Source organism: Mustela nigripes, chromosome 1 (genome assembly GCF_022355385.1).
Source record: "Mustela nigripes isolate SB6536 chromosome 1, MUSNIG.SB6536, whole genome shotgun sequence".
NCBI lineage: Eukaryota > Metazoa > Chordata > Mammalia > Carnivora > Mustelidae > Mustela > Mustela nigripes.
In genome coordinates, this window is record NC_081557.1 from 131,259,030 (window position 1) to 131,276,988 (window position 17,959).

The window sequence follows — 17,959 nt, forward strand, 5'->3', positions numbered from 1 at the left end:
GTGTGCAAAATCAGCCTTGGTTGAAAACCATTGAGTTATTAGGATCATTGATAGCACATACATTTTTTCTGGCAGTTGATGCCATTTGCAATAACAGACTAAGTGTCCTGAAGCTCCTGATTCAACATGTCCGAGGTTAATTCTGCATTTGCCCACAGTGGGGAGTGGGAAGTTCAGGATACAGCTGTCTCTAGGACAGTGGTGTTAGCAAAAGACAGCACTAATGATGTAATTGGAGGCTGAGGCTTCATTCTCAGTTGTTGGAAATGAGGATCAGATAAAGACAGTGCTACTCTTTAACTGTGCATGATGATATGGAAATAGAAGAAACAACAGTACAAGTTGTCAACATTAAGAAAGTAGTAGGTTGACTCACATAAATATCTGAATGCATATATTTGGTTGGCATGGCCCAATGATGTATTTCAGTCACCTTTGGAAAGGTAGTATAATGTAGAAGTTAAAAATCAGGTCTCTGAAGCCAGACTGGCACATTGAAATCCCAGTTCATCATTTGCTGGCTGTATGTCATTAAGCAAATTTCTTACTCTTTCTGTTTTCTTACCTGTAAAACAGGAAAAACAATGCTACGTACATTAGAAGGTTGTGGAGTTGAATGAGATAATGCACATAGAGCGATTGGAACTAGATCAGTTAATATATGAAAAAGAGAAATAGTGCCTGACACATGGAAGTACTCCGTAAGTGTTAGCTCTTAAAATTCTTATAGGGCTCCATTTGCAGAGGGTACATTACTTAAATTATTTAAGTTCCTTAACCTTCCTAGTCCTTGTTCTCTTCATCTGTAAAATTGGGAAAATCTCATCTACTTCACAGGGCATCTGTGAGGGTTAAATGAAATAATTATTGTGATGTGCTTAGCGCAGTGGCCTGGCATGTAGAAAGCAGTCGATGAAGATCAGGTTTTCAGTTACTGTGTTAGATTAGGGAACCATGAAGTTATCAAACAAGTTTCATAACATTATAACATTCTGAAAATTTCTAAACCCTTTTGTAGTTTTCACCTGATACCCTGAAACATTCCTAAGACCGTTTTCTATCTATTCCGTTCTTGCAGCTCTGATGTCAGGTCTTACACTGCAGGCAATGAAACCAACTCCAGCTCATTTACATGGAACTGACATTTGCTAACAGGATAGGAGGTAGCTTACAGAATTGTCAGAAAGATTGGAAAGCCAGAATCAGGCTTCTTGCCTAGGACTCTGCACCAAATCATGACTCAGCATTGTTTCAGTGAGGGTTCCAGTGCTGCCATTGCCTAGCACCACATGCAGCTGCTCGTACTGCAAGCCCTCCGAGCTGTGGTGCGTAGATGCCGCCGCCAGCATGCCAGCCCAGAATTTGAGCTTGCTGAAACTTACCACTGCTCCGGAGGGCATTCCTGCCACCGCTCCTTCTTAGCACTAGTTTCTGACTCTAAGTCTGGGGCAAGTGCCTTTTATTTGACAGAACGTAGGTCATATGGTAGTGCCCCCAGAGCTTGGAAAACAAAGAATAATAACTTAGTACTTCTTATAAGTCAGGCACTTTTCTAAGTACCTCATATATATGTTTTATTCTCACAACAATTCTGCAAAGTAGGTACTATTATCATTTTACAGATGAGGAAAGAGGACTTCAGAAACTTGCTTAAGGTTACATAGCTAGTATGTGGAACCCAAATAATCTGGCTCCAGGCAGTTGCTTGATTATCTGGTGTTTTGAGCTTTTATATAGTGGGACACAGGTTCTGCCTTTCCCTGGCTTTACAATTTGGAGGATTTCCCCAACATTAGAAGGGGTCTGTGGCTGGGCAGCCAGAAGTAGTAGTACTCACACACACGCACGTGCATGCACACACACACACACACAATTCTTGGCTGAAGTCTGATTTGGCAAACTACTTATTGCCTTGCTGCTAATTTAAAAGATCTAGAAGTGTCACTGGATCTGATAAACAGGGATTTTTTTTTTCAGTGCTCTTCCATTTTTTATATACTCTCTTAGAGTGCAAGTGTTTATGATTTTCAGACTGGCTTAAGCAGAGAATATATCTGTAAATATATAATCTGCAAATGTAAATATAAATCTGTAAATATATAATCTGAAAATGTAAATATAAATCTGTAAATATATATCTATAAATATATAATCTGTAAATGACACTTAGGACTGTGTAGTGATTTTTATAGTGAGAAGATATTGGTCTAATATATTTTTGTCATGGAAACATACTTTGGAAAACAACAAACTTCATTTGCTACTAGGTTGTAGAGCTGCAAGTCAGTCCTTCCTTAAACACAGGTACTATGATCAGGACATAAACCTACCCACCACGAGACTGGGCTCTCTGAGTAGATTTGGGGCTACCAGGAGAAATGGATCCTCTACCATTAGAGATGATATAATGGAATTTTACCCTTCCTTTAAAAAAGAAAAAAAACAGTTTGAGATAAAATTTTCGTATGATAAAATGTACCCACTTAAATACATAGTCCATTGAGTTTTAACGAATATATGAATTTGGGAAACCATAATCATAATCAAGATAGAGAATGTTTCCATCATCCTAAAGTTTCTGTGTCCCTTTGTAGTCAGTCCCTCCCTCCCCCTGTCTCAAGGCAACAGCTGAGATTTTGTATGTGCTAGAATTCTATATAAATGGGATCACTTAGTATTTCTTCTTTTGTGTCAGGCTTTTTTTGGCTTAGCATAATGTTTGGAGATTAATTAACAGTTACCTCGTTCATAAGGAATCCATTCCTTTCTGTTGCCGAGGAATATTATGTTATGTATATATGCCACAATTTGTTTATCCATTTACCTATTGATGGACACTTTTTTTCTAGTTTGGGACGTTTATGAATAAAGCTGCTATGAATATGCTTATAAAAGTCTCTTTTGGTGATTTTAATTTCTGTGGTGAATGATTAGGTGTAGAATGGCTGAGTGTATATTGGTATGGTCAAGTGTATATTTATTTCCATAAGGATTTGCTAAAGTTTCTCCAAGTGAAGTACTTTTTTACATTCCCTCCAACATGTAAATTATGCAAATTCCAGGTGTTCTTTACCAACACTTGTCAGTCTTTTTAAACTTCAGCCCATTATCGTGGGTATATAGTTGTATCTTAATTTGGGTTTAAATTTCATTTCCTTGATAATTAGTGATGTTGAACATCTTTTCATGTACTTACTCGCCTTTCATATATTTTCTTTTGTAAAGTGCCTATTAAAATTTTAACCAGAGTTTGAATTTGAGTTAATTTGTCATCTTATTACTAAATTGTAAGACTCATCGTATTATTATGTACATATTTACATATTTTGAATACCAGTCATTTGTCAGATACATACATTACATTTATCCTCTTCCAGTCTGTGGCTTGCCTTTTCATTTTTTTTTTAATGGTACCCTTTGAAGACAAATTTTGATGAAGCCCAGGTTATCAGCATTTCTCTTGTATTGTTTTATGCTTTTTTGTCCTAAGAAATATTTGCCTACTTTGTTCTTCCTACAATCTCTGTGTCTCTGCTTACATTTTCCATCTGTTCATGTATGCTGTCTACTTTGTCGCTTATAGCCCTTAGCATATTCATCATAGTTGTTTTAAGTTCCCAGTCTGATAATTCCAACATCCCTGCCATATCTGGTTGTGATGCTTGTTCCATTTCTTCAAATTGTGTTTTTTGCCTTGTGTAGGCCTTAAAATTTTTTTCTTGATAGATAGGATATAAAAGGAGTTGCTGTAAATAGATCTTTAGCTATGTTGTAGAGTATGGGAAAAGGGGAAGCATTATATAGTCCTACGATAGGACTCAATCTTTTACTGAGCCTGTGCCTCCAGAATGTGAACTTCACAAGTGTTTCTCAGTTTTTCTCTCCCTTGCTTAGGTGGGACAAGATAACTAGAGAGTGCTGGATTTGGTTACTTCCTTCTTGAGGTTGGTTAGGGGCTGATTGTATCCAAGCAGGTTAGGTTCTGGTTTTTCCCTGAGGCTAGGCCTTGTTAAGAAGAACAGGGTAGTGGGGTGCCTGGGTGGCTCAGTCGTTTAAGCATCTGCCTTCCGCTCAGATCATGATCCCAGGGTGTTGGGATTGAGACCACATCGAGCCCTGCCTCAGGCTCCCTGTTCTGCGGGGAACTTGCTACTCCCTCTCCTGCTTGCCCTGCTTGTATTCCCTCTCTCACTGCGTCTCTCTCTCTGTCAAATTAATAAATACAGTCTTTAAAAAAAAAAAAACACTAATCCCTTTCATGAGGGCTGTACCCTCATGACCTAAGTACCTCCTAAGGGACCCACCTCCTAATAGCTTCACATTGGGCGTTAGGATTTTAACATGTGAATTTGGGGAGTGGGGGCTACAAACATTCAGACCATAGTAAACCTTAAATAACATGAATCTTAGAAGAGATTCTCATTTTATTTCTAAAGGATGTAATTATTCCCCAAAGCCTTTCATATAATTATTTTGAATGTTTAATTTAAATTTAAATTCAAATTCAATTTCAGTTTAAAGCATGAGTGAAGTACTATGAATGGTTTTTATCCAGAGAAATGACATGGAGTTTTTGGTTTTGAGCCCTATTCTGTCAATTTTCATATTGGCTATTAATTTTCACTTCTGTAATTAATGTTTTGTAAGTGATGTTTCTAAAAGTAGGTCATTCTTTGTGGGTAAGAGAGTGAGCAGATAATAGCTGGAATATTTGTATATCTCTTGGCAAATGAATATTCCTATTACTGCTTTATGGCATAAAGTTGTATTTATTATACTTTTCATTTTCAGGACATTTGTTATAAACTAAAACAACACATAGTTTTACTGTTATAATTTTCTCTGCTGTGTCTGCACCATGAACTATTTGTCCCTTTCTGCATCTCTTTTGCAGTGTTTTCTGCCCTTTAATTTTCCATTGGATGCTTCTCTTCAGTTTCTCTTTCCCTCTTACCAGTTCATGCCATCAACATCCCTATACTGGTAACTCCCAGATTTATGTGTTCTGTCTGAGGCTCTAGACCTGCATTTTGAAATCCCTCATGTAATGGTAGACTTGGAATACCCCACATTCTCAAATTCAGAATGTCTACAACACAACTCATTTTCTGACCTTCGCAAAGCCAAATAAACCTCTGCTTTTCCCACTTCGGTGAGTGACATGTTTGTCTTTCTTTTTTTTTTTTTTTTTTAAGATTTTTATTTATTTATTTGATAGAGAGAGATCACAAGTAGGCAGAGAGGCAGGTAGAGAGAGAGGGGGAAGCAGGCTCCCCGCTGAGCAAAGAGCCCGACGTGGGGCTCGACCCCAGAACCCTGAGATCATGACCCGAGCCGAAGGCAGAGGCCTAAACCACTGAGCCACCCAGGCGCCCCCATGTTTGTCTTTCTTATTGTCCAAACCACAAAGTAGGTATGGGGCAGGAGGAGGCATAGGTCATCCTAGATGTTTCTTCCTTTTTTGTCTTCCACAATCCAATCACTCTATAAGTCTTTTCTGCCTTTTTTTTTTTTTTTTTTTAAAGATTTATGTATTAGAGAGCAAGCACGAGCAGGAGGGGCAGAGGGAGAAAGAATCTCAAGCAGGCTCCATGCTGAGCGTGGATCCCAACTTGAAGCTCATGATCTAATGACCCTGAGATCATGACTTGAGCCAAAATCAAGAGTCGGACACTCAACTGACTAAGCCACCCAGGCGCCCCTCTTCTGCCTTATAAATAACTCTTGAATCCACCTTTTTCTATTCCCACAACCTTAAATTAGATCATTATTATTTCTTGAACAGTAAAATAGTGTCTTAAATAGTTTTTGTGTGTGGAGTTTTTTCTTCTTTCCCTTCAATCTAATCTCCCACAAGACTGCTCTCTAAAATAAATTGATCAGGCTCTCCTGCTACTTTCTTCTTACCCCTTTTAGAATGAAGTCCACGCTTTGTCTGGCATTTTGAAGCCCATCATGATAGGCTGCTGCATACTTTTCTAGCTGCCTTGTTATTTTATTTTTAAAAACTTAATTTTGATAAGATTTCATACTGAAAACTTAAACTCTTTACGCAGATTCACCAACTGTTGTTTTGTCCCATTTACTTGAACATTTTCTCTCTGTGTATACAACTTCCTTTTCAATCCATTTGAGAGTGATTCACAAACATCATGTCCCTTTATTTCTAAGAACAAGGACTTTCTTTTCTCTTATAGAATCTCAGTATGTTGGGACGCCTGGGTGGCTCAGTTGGTTGGACGACTGCCTTCGGCTCAGGTCATGATCCTGGAGTCCCGGGATCAAGTCCCGCATCAGGCTCCCAGCTCCATGGGGAGTCTGCTTCTCTCTCTGACCTTCTCCTCATTAATGCTCTCTCTCACTGTCTCTCTCTCAAGTAAATAAATAAAATCTTTAAAAAAAAAAAAAAAAAAAGAATCTCAGTATGTTTATCAAAATTAGAATATATAATTAGAAAATTGATACAGTGCTGTTGTTTAACCCACAGTTGTTCTAATAATGTCCTCAGCAACTGTCTTTCTCCTTGTTTGTGAACCAGTCCGTATTGTACATTGTACTTAGCTGTCTTTGAAGTCTCTTTCATGCAACATTTCATTTCTTTGTTTCTCATGAGCTTAAGCTTGTTGAAGTATACAGGCCAGTTTTTTTACTGTTTCCTTAATTTTTAGTGTTTATTTTTATTTCCTTCCTACTGCTTACTGTGAGTTTAATTTGCTCTTTTTTAAATTTTCTTAGGGTGCATCCTTACTTAGATCATTGGCTTAAGATCTTCTATTCAAATGTAAGCATTTAAAAGCTATGAATTGCTCTCTTAGGTGCATCCCACAAACATTGTTTTTGTTATCATTCAGTTCAGCATATTTTTTTTCCCTCATGATTTCTTTTTTGTCCCATTAATTGTTTAGATGTACTATTTAATTTCCAGATTTTGGTGATGGGGTCATGGATATCTTATTGCAATTGATTATAATTTTTTAAAAGATTTTATTTATTTATTACAGAGAGTGAGCATGAGATGGGGGAGGGCCAGAGGGAGAAGCAGACTCTGATTGAGTCCCGATATGGGACTTGATCCCAATACCCTGGGATCACAACCCAAGCCAAAGGCATACGCTTAACCAGTTGAGCCACCCAGGTGCTTGCAGTTGATAGTAATTTAATTCTACTGCGGTCAGAGTACATATTTTATATGATTTTAATATTTTAAAATTTATCGAAGCTTATTTTATGCCCCCAAATATGATGTTTTGCTAAACATGTCATGTTCATGTGAAAGTGATGTATATCCTGCCATTACTGAGTTTACTATTCTATCAGTAAACTCAGTGTTTAGATCTTCTGTGTCTATACAGATTTTCTTTATCTAGTTGTTCTTTCAATTGCTATGAGTTTCATGGTAAGATCTCTGTGACTATGGACTTTTGTGTTTCTCCCTTTAATTCTGTCAATGTTTGTTTCATTTATTTTGAAACATATTATTGGGACCAACATACATATTTATGATTAGTACATACTCCTGATTAATTGATCCTCTTATCATTATGAAATGTCCCTCGTAGCTCTCCTAATGAAGCTCTAAAACAGATACTAATAAAGCTGCATTGACTCTCTAAGTCACCATCATCTCTTGCTTAGATTATTTTGTTAGCCTTCTAATTGTTCTCCTTACTGCTGCCATTGTTCACTTATAGTTTAATTCAACACAGCAGGAAAAGAATAATTTTTTAAAAACACAAGTCAGGCCATTTCATTCTTAAGTTCAGAACCTTCAAGTGACTTCTTACTTCACTGAAAATAAAATCCAGAGTTCTTATGGTGGTCTTTAAAGCCACACAGGTTCTTGCCCCTGGCTGTCTTTTGACATTTCCTCTCTCTTCTTTCCTTGTTCTTCCCTCAAGGCACTTCACCTTCTTGTTTTTGCTTGAAAAGCTGAGCTTCTTCCCACCTTCTTGTCTTTGTACTTACTATTCCTCTGCCTAGAATGCTGTACTCCCCAATATTCTTATGACTTACTAACCTCTTCTGTTTTCTCTGACCACTCTGTTTAGAACAGCACATGTGCACATATACATGCCCGTTAGCACTTACGACTGTGACATGCATATTTATTTGTTTTTCCCCCCAACTAGAATGTAAGCTTGATGAGGATAGAATCTTGCCTGTTTTGTTCACCACTCTGTCTTGTGTGTCTGAAATTGTGCCTGTCACATTAAAGTGCTCAGTAGATCAGTTGAACCAGTGAGTATATGAATGAGGAATTACATTGTAACCAAGTTGCTTTACTTGCAATTTCTAGAATATACCAGACTCTTTTCCACTGTGCTCCTATTATTCTTATATTTAGAATCTTTCCTTTACTGTATCCCAATTTGTTATCCTGCAAGATTCAGCATAAATACCATTGCTGATTAAGTTTTCCCTCTTAATGCTCACTACTACATTGTTGAGTGCTTCCCTCTGGTGTTCACCCCACTGTATTATAGTTACTTATTCATTTTTTTGTCTGTATTACACTTTAGGTTTATGTCAGCCTAAGACCTGATTTCTATTTTTGCTTTATCCCATGTACATTACTAGAAGATAGTAAATACCTGTTGAATCACCAGCTGCTTTTAGGAAAAAGAAAGTAAGAACTTACCTTACAATTGGAAAGAGTGGTGATTATTTTAGATAGCTAAATCTTAGTCTTCCAGGCTGAATTGGAGACCAAATAACTAGTGTCACTTATTTGCAAGAGGCAGATACCTAACTCCAACAGCCACAGGCAATCTGGGTGTATTGTAAGGATGCAGTAGCAGTGAGGAAAATAGGAATCTCAAAAGAATCCATGATGCCAAGAACATTCAATGGAAAAAGGAAAATCTCTTCAACAGATGGTGCTGGGAAAGCTGGGTTATCCACATGCAAAAGAAGAAAGTTGGACCCTTATGTACAAAATCAGCTCAGATTGGATCAGAGATCTAAATATGAGACCTAAAACTATAAAGCTCGGGGCGCCTGGGTGGCTAAGTGGGTTAAGCCTCTGCCTTCAGCTCAGGTCATGGTTTCAGAGTCCTGGGACCGAGCCCCATATCAAGCTGTCTGTTCAGCAGGGAGCCTGCTTCCCCCTTTCTCTCTGCCTGCCTCTCTGCCTCTTGTGATCTCTCTCTCTCTTTCTCTGTGTGTCAAATAAATAAATAAAATCTTGAAAAGAAAAAACAACTATAAAACTCTTAGAAGAAAAAAACAGGGAAAAACCATCATGACATTCTTTTGGCAAAGAATTCTTGAATATTATACCAGAAGCACTGGAAACAAAAGTAAAAATAGACAAATTGAACGACATTAAAACTGAAAATTTCTGTGCATCAAAGGACAAAATCAACAGAGTACAGAGTCTCTGTCATCAAAGGACAAAATCAACAGAGTATCTCCCATTCCATAGGTTACGATATTGGCAAACCATACTTCTGATGTGGTTATATCCAGAATAAGGAAGAACTCCTATAATTCAGTAATAAAAACACAACCCAATTTAGAAAATGGGCAAAGGACTTCAATAGACATTTCTCCAAAGGTGATATACAAATGGCCAATAGGCAGATGAAAAGGTGTTCAGTATTACTAATCATCAGGGAAATATAAGTCCAAACCATAAGGAGGTATTACTTCTTACCTGGTACAATAGTTACTACCAAAAAATAGTAAATATTGTTGGGAAGTGTATGAAGAAATTGGATCCTTTGTGCACTCTTGGTGGGACTATAAAATGGTGTGACCATTATGGAAAACAGCATGCTATTTCTTCCAAAATTTAAAAATACAGTTGCCATATGATCTAGCAATCCTTCTTCTGGGTTTATTTCCAGAAGAATTAAAAACAGAATCTTGAAGCGATATCTGCATACCTGTGTTTATAGAAGCATTATTTACAATAGGAGCAATCCAAGTGTCCATTACTGGATGAATGGATAGATAAAATGTGGTATATACATACAATGGAATATTATTTAGCCTTAAAAGGGAAAAATTCTGATACATTTTAACAACATAGTTGAATATTGAGGACATTATGCCAAGTGAAATTTCACAAAGTCAAATACTATACAATCCCATTGATGAGGTATCCAGATTGGAATTTTATAGTTGTGTGAGGCACTGTGAGGCAAGGATATTGCCCACTGGGATTTACAAGTGACACTTTTTTTTAAAACAAGAAATCTAAGTTGAGTGCAGTTTCAAATGCCAGATGCATATTTTATTAGGTTGCTATCATGTTTATACGTGTTAGGTAGGTTGTAATTATTTTTTAAGATGCTGTAATAATGGCTTTTAAGTGCTATAAACATGAATAGTCTTCTCAGTATTTGCCTTTTATGATTTGGTGTTATTTACAACTTTCTTTTTTTTTTTTTTATTAAGGAGTCTAGCATGGCTCAAGAATCTCCCAAAAATTCAGCAGCAGAAATTCCAGTGACTAGTAATGGAGAAGTTGATGATTCTCATGAACATGGCTTTAATAGGGTAAGAATACTTTTCTTTCTCTTAATACATAGAATCATGATAAGCCCTTAAATGTTGAGATGAAAGTAATAGAGTTTAATATAGGAATATTTTCTTAGACTGGCTGAAGTGTTAGGAATCTGTTACCATGTAGGGATGACTGTGTGAGTCATGTTAGTGAGTTGTTAAGATTAAGCTCCCAGCCAGTAAGCATTTAGGCTTTGATGTTATCATCAGTAATTCTGTTGTATGACCAGAATAAGAGTATATCTGATAACTTCGGCATATAACTTCATAAAACTATTTAATTTTATTTATGATAAGAAAAAATATTAACTCTAGGTTATCCTTTCAAAAATTGGCACTGATTTCTTTTCTTTGTGTCCTTAGTACATAATTCCTAAGGAGGCTTCTCCTGACTTTGCTATTCACTTTCTAAAGTGGCATATTGACTCTGTGGAAAATGAAACTTGAGGTGCTTTTAATTTTGATTAACTCTCATTAAATTGAAATTTAATGCATTTTAATGGAAACACCATAGATTTGGAGATAATGTGGGTGCAAATTTCCACTATGCCATTTCTAGCTGTATAATCTTAGGCCAGTATTTATTTAATCTCTTCTAATTCTTGTTTCTAATCACTATAAATGAGAATCTTACTTTCATGAGGATATTGATATTAAATAAGGTAAAGTGAGTAATATGCCTAGGATAGTCCTAGAAATGATGGTGATGATTATTATCTCTGGAGAGATTTACCCTAAATATCTTTTTATGACATTTGATACATGTGTACAACTTTACTTTTTTTTTTCCACCTTGGGGCTTGAACTCAGGACCATCCAGGTGCACCTGTACAACTTTAACTTTAAAAATAGAGTGTTTAGGGGCGCCTGGGTGGCTCAGTGGGTTAAAGCCTCTGCTTTTGGCTCAAGTCATGGTCCCAGGGTCCTGGGATCAAGCCCCACATCGGGCTCTCTGCTCAGCAGTGAGCCTGCTTCCCTCTTTCTCTGCCTGCCTCTCTGCCTACTTGTGATCTCTGTCTGTCAAATAAATAAATAAAATCTTAAAAAAAAAATATATATATATATATACATATATATAGTGTTTGTATTTTTGAAAAAGTAATAGTTGAAAGAAACTTATTTTATAATTCAAATAAGACTCTTCAGTTCATAAGCTTGAGAATAAAATCTTTTATTTTTTAAAATCCTTTATTTTAATAAAAGGTGATATTTTAGATCAGGATTTCTTAATCTCAGCACTATGGACGTTTTGGGCTGGATAAACTCCTTGTTGTAGAGGACTGACCTCTGCATATAGGATGGTTAAGAGCATCCCTGACCTGTTCTTCTAGATTCCAATAGCACCCCCCAGTTGTGACATACAAAAATGTCTCCAGACATTGCCAAATGACCCCTAGAGTTGAGGAGAAACCAGTTTCAGATAGATTGTTATAATTGATTTTAGTAAGTCCCACTGAATTTCATTTTTTTTGCCTTAGCAATTTTTTGGAAGCAATGATTATGTCTTCCGACTTCAGATTTATTTTCATTGCAAGTGTTTTATTTTGGTTTCTGAGCCCCTATGACCTAATATAGAATGACTCACAGAAGGAAGAGACCTTAAGTTCTGAACATAAAAAGGAAGTTTTCACTTCAGGTTTAGTTTTTCTTGTGTTTTAAAGTACTAAGAAATCTGCATAATAAGCTAATTTAAGTTACCGTCATTAGACTTTAGCAATTACTTTATAAACTTCTGTTAATTCAAATAACTCATTATACCAAGATTTTAGTTAATGATTGCTGCATTTTACTTTTGGTAACAGCTCCTTTTGCAAACCTATTCTGCAAATACATTTTTTTAAAGATTTTATTAGAGCAAGAATGGGTGTGGGAGGCGCAAAGGGAGAGGGAGAAGTAGACTCCCCACTGAACAGGGAGCAATCAAGACTCTGAGATCATGACCTGAGCTGGAGGCAGACACTGAACCAACTGAGCCACCCAGGCGCCCCTTATTTTGCAAATATTTATCAGGTATCTGCTGTGTACCAGGTACAGAGATAGAGTAGTGAATAAAAACCACAAAAATACCTGCCAGCAGGGAGTTGATATTCTAATAGGCAATCTAATGACTTCTGTCCAAGAAAAATGCCATACATGCAAAATGTTGCATTGTTCTGGAGATTCACCTGCCACCTTAAGCCTCTTCTTTTTCTTGTTTTTGTTTTGTTTTGTTTTGTTTTGAGCTATAGCTTATAAACAGTAAAAAGCACAGATTTTTGTTTGTTTTTTAAAAGCACAGGTATTAATGGAGCGCGTGGGTGGTTTAGTCTGTTAAGTGTCTGATTCTTGATTTTGGCTCAGCTCGTGATCACAGGTTGTGAGATTGTACCCCATCAGGCTCCATGCTTAGTGGGGAGTCTGCTTCTCCCTTTCTCTCTCTGCTCTTCCCCCTGTGCACGTGTCTTCATGCATGCTTCTCTCTCTCAAATCAGTCTTTTAAAAACCCTCAAGATCATAGATTTAAAAAAAAAAAAAAGCACAAATGTTCCATGTACAGCTTACGTGGAACCACCACCTATATCAAGATACAGAACATTTCTAGGACTTTAACTGGCTCTCTTCCCCTCTTCTAGGTAGTATACTTCCCTTCCTCCCAGGGTAATCACTGCTACTCTAACTTTATATCATAGATACTTTTAACTGTTCCTGACTACAAATAAATGGAATCATACATTATGTACTCTTATGTACTCTTTTTTGACTGGCTTAATTCTTTTTCATTGTAATGTAGTTTTCCATTGTGTTAATATACGACGATTTGTGTATCCATTCTGCAATTGATGGATACCTAGGTTGTTTCCAGTCCATGGCTAATATGAATAAAGCTGTTATGACTATTCTGGTTCAGGTCTTTTGGTGTACATGATCACCTATTTCCATTGGGTATATACTCTAGAATGGAATTGCCAGATACATGATGTTTGGCGTTGGTAGATATTGTTAACTAATTTTCCAAAGTGGTTGGACCAGTTGACAATCCTACCAGCAATGGATAAGAGTTCTAGATGTTAAACATTCTTACCAAATCTTAGTATTTTCATACTTTTTAATTTTAGCCATTCTGATGGTATCTCACTGTCGTTTTCATATGCATTTCCCTAATGACTAATGATGTTGAGTATACTTTCATATTCTCATTGGCCATATTCTCAAAAACCATTTATCTTTTATGAAGCCCTTTCTCAAGTTTTTTGCCCATTTTTCTGTTGGGTGTGTGCCTTTTTCTAATAATTGGTAGGAGTTCTTTATATATTCTAAGTCATTTGTTTGGATATATATATTTCAGATATTTTCTTTCAGTCTGTGGCTTACTTTTGCACTCTGTTAATGGTATCTTTTGATGAACAAAAGTTGATAATTTTTAATGAAGTCCAATTATCAGTGTTTCCTTTTAGTGACTTTTATGACCCTTTTGAGAAATCTTTGCCCATCCCAGTATCATGAAGATACTCTTTTCTTCGGAATGTTTGTTTTGCTTCTCACACTTTGCTCTGTGATTCATCTTGAATTAATTTTTGTGTAACGTAGGGGTCAAGGGTTTTTGTTTTTTTTTTTTAACCCCTCATATGAATATCTAATTGCTATTCACTGTTTATTGAAAACATCCTTTTTGCACTGGAAGCTTTTGCTGTTAATCAGGTAATCATATATGTTTTATTCTATTTCTGGACTGTTTTATTTCTTGGTCTTTTATTCTTCTATTATCCTTGTAATAATACCATACTATAAGTTAATGACTACAGTAATTAAGTCTAGAACAAATATTATCTTTAACCCTAGCAACTAGTGGTTAATTCTTCTAGCTCTTTCTTTTTCTGGTTTGCCTTATACTTAAACTTATTCATGACTCCTCACTTAAGAACCTTTATTTGCCTTTGGGGCGCCTGGGTGGCTCAGTCAGTTAAGCATCCAGTTCTTGGGTTTAGCTCAGGTGATGATCTCAGAGTCCTGAGATCAACCTTGCAAAGGGTTCTGCACTGAGTATAGAGTCCACTTGAGATTCTCTCTCCCTCTCTCCCTTTCAAATAAATAAAATTCTTTTAAAAGTGGGGGGATAACTGGGGAGGTACAGTTGGTTAGGTGTCCAACTCTTTATTTCAATTTAGGTCAAGATCTCAGATTCATGGAATAGAGACCTGCCTCAGGCTTTAGGCTGAGCAAGGAGTCTATTTGTCCCCCTCTTGCTCTCCTACACCCTCTCTCTCTCAAAAGCTTAAAAAAAAAAAAAAAAGGAACCTTTATTTGCCTTTGAGTGGCACTGAAAAAAGTTTTTATCCTCTCAAATTTTTTTTTTAAGATTTTATTTATTTATTTGACAGACAGAGATCACAAGTAGGCAGAGAGGCAGGCAGAGAGAGGAGGAAGCAGGCTCCCTGCCAAGCAGAGAGCCTGATGTGGGGCTCGATCCCAGAACCCTGGGATCATGACCTGAGCCGAAGGCAGAGGTTTTAACCCACTGAGCCACCCAGGCGCCCCTATCCTCTCAAATTTTAACCTTAGAGTTGAGTCTTATTAGAGTGAAGTGAATTAAACCGTAACATATCTGTGTAAGCTCTTTGCTATCCAGTCAAAGCCAGCTAACTTACTGCTTTTTAAGTTTACTTACTGGCTAATGTCAAATTCTCTTTTTGGACATTCCTCTGCAGTGTTATTTCACTTTTGGGCGGTAAGAGAAGGAAAAAAGATGTTCTCCTGGAGGTCTCCTTTTATTGGATGTGAACTTTACCTGTGGGCAGGGTTCCTAAAGAATCAGTAATCCTTCAAGTAGTACACCCCACTTCGCTTCCTGAAGAAATTAAACGTCATAAAACTTGTTTCTGGTTGTACCTGCTCTCATTAAAAAGATATTCATCATGAGAGTCTCTTACGTATTTAATATCCTTGAATTAAAATAACATTGGCTGTGTGATCCCTTTTACCATGAGTGAAAACAATATCTTAAAAATATCTTTCAATCATTTTGAATAAATTATACTTAAGACCTCATAGATATATTATTTACCTCAATTTTGTAATACTTTCCGTCCTTTATTTTTCTGAGCAATAAAAGGAAAATTGCTTTTAACTTCAGGTCCATATTCATATTTTAATATTGATAAAGTTTCATACAGAAAATAAGCGTGAAAATGTATTACTTATCTTTAGACTATTTTATAGGACTAGTAAAATGTCTTGTGTAAAACTGGATCATATCCAGAGTTTTGAGGTATTTTACTTATATACATCTTCCTTTTATACCTGTTTGATGTTTAAAATCATATAATGACTTTTATTTAAAAGTTTGTTGATTTATTTATTTATACCATACTGCATAATACCCTTCAAAAAACAAAGTCCTATAAAATTAAGATGTTGGTTTATTAAGTTGTCCTATCTTGACTGGCCAGTTGGTGTCACTGTGGCATAGGCAGTGAATGTTTATCTCCTGGTTTTCTGTCTCCTTGCAGGTGTTTCATTCTTTATTTGGTTTCCCCTCTTAGTCTGTCCTACAAGAGGCCCTGTTTGGAAGCTAACTCAACATTTACATTCTAATAGAGATTGTAATGAAAGAGCTTTTCCTAGAAATCCCCTGGTAACAGCTTAACGTATGTTAATATTTTGAGGTGTGTTACTCTTTTTCAAGATAAGGGGCAGCAACTATATAGAGAGATGATAGAATAATAGTCTTAATATTTTAACAGTTTTTTACAGGAAAATTTTTTTTCTAAATAAAAATTCTTGTTTTTTAAAGATCAAGCAAATTTAATCTTAGAAGAATATAAATTATTCTTTGACTTGTAAACCATATATTTTAATTTATTCTGTTAAAGTCCTGGTCAAAATATTAGATTAAAAACAAGCAATTCATGACATGAATTAAAGAGAAGCAGCAAATATCAGCTCCACAAAGTTGAAACTTCTTGTTAAGTTGTACTTGCCAAATTCAGTGAAATTATCCTAGTAGATAGAGTTAAAACAAAAACTTTTTCTGTGGTAAGCCCAAAACTAAAACCCATAATTTAGTTTTTTCTCCCTGTGGACTTTTTCTCTGGAAAAATATGCATATACACAAAACTGCCAAATTTTGCATTCAGTTTTAGAGAGTTTAGGACTCCCTGAACCCTGCCTATGGATCCTTAGTTTCCTGGGTCTTAAAAACTTCTGGTCTACAAGTTTTGAATTAAATCACAGGATTTTAGTTTAGTAGGAGTACTTTGCAGATCCCTGAATCCCACTACTTTACTTCACAGTTGAGGAAAAGGACCCTGGAGGTTGTGATGAAATTACTATTAAACTGGCTGTACCAAAGGCTTATGTGACTTGATTATAAGTAAAGTGAGGGCAATAATGTTTCCATTTGTTCATTACCTTATCTGCAGTGCTGCCACGTAAGAGATAAGCAAGGCTTTCATTAAAGGTTCAGTGAATAAATGAGTGAATGAAAACACATATTAAAGCCAGATCTAGAAACATGTTTCTAGACTTCTGTGCAACAAGAAGATGTACTATACTCTTAGACTTGATACATCCATCTTGTGTCCTTAATTTCCCAGCATGCATCATCATCATTGCTCTTGAAATTTTGTTTACGTGGTCTTTGTTGTTATTGTTCTAAGGTTTTTATTGAACTAAGTAGTTTCTCCATTCCCCTGTACTTATCAGTCTGGATAATAAACTCTAGCAGTCTGGAGAAGATTTGGGAAGGAACATAAGAATAAAAATGGTCAGAATGCTTGTTTTGGACATATTTCCTCCCCTCACCTCAGTGCTATAACTGCCCATTTACTGATCTGCTTTTCCCAAGAGATTGAAATCAACTTTAGGGCAGAAACAGTGTGCACACAGCACAGTTGATGATTTCATAGTAGTTGCTCAATAAAGGAATGAATTCCAGTAGGAGGACTTAAAAAATGTATCATGTTTTCTACTTCAATCATCCTCTCCTAGAGTTTGAATAGCATATGATGACAGTTTGTCTCCATATTATATATTATTCAGTATCACACATCTGCATTACGCACATCTGAAAAATTTAGTAGCTCCATCAGTAGCAACACTGATTTGATGGGGACTATTTCCAAAGGCCAGTTTTTACCAAATGTGTGTCATGTACCCTTTCAGAGATATGGCAGATGTTTTTTCAAGGATTGTTTAACCCATGCAAATACTTAGTTTTCAAATAGAGAATATATTCTTAGTACTATTACCACAAATTAAGTTTTTAAATATGTGTTTATTATATCTACATCTTTTATGTATTAACACCTAATTGGAATTTCTACCTAAAAGTGTGACTAAGGGGCGCCTGGGTGGCTCAGTAAGTTAAAGCCTCTGCCTTCCGCTCAGGTCATGATCCTAGGGTCCTGGGATCAACCCCCACACTGGGTTCTTTGCTCAGCAGGGAGCCTGCTTCCTCCTCGCTCTCTGCCTG

General features: G+C 36.4%; 1 protein-coding gene across 7 annotated transcripts in view; it reads left to right on the forward strand.

The window, feature by feature from the left end:
- Window positions 1-17,959, forward strand: part of ARFIP1 (ADP ribosylation factor interacting protein 1) — a 102,026-nt gene that overhangs the window by 20,155 nt on the left and 63,912 nt on the right. For 6 of the 7 annotated variants that reach the window (XM_059373877.1, XM_059373860.1, XM_059373870.1 and 3 more), the window contains one exon: window positions 10,402-10,503. In XM_059373877.1, coding sequence (XP_059229860.1) covers window positions 10,402-10,503 — 102 coding nt within the window. Of the gene's footprint in view, window positions 1-10,401; window positions 10,504-17,959 lie in introns of those variants that run through there. The other variant, XM_059373912.1, reaches the window with a different exon arrangement.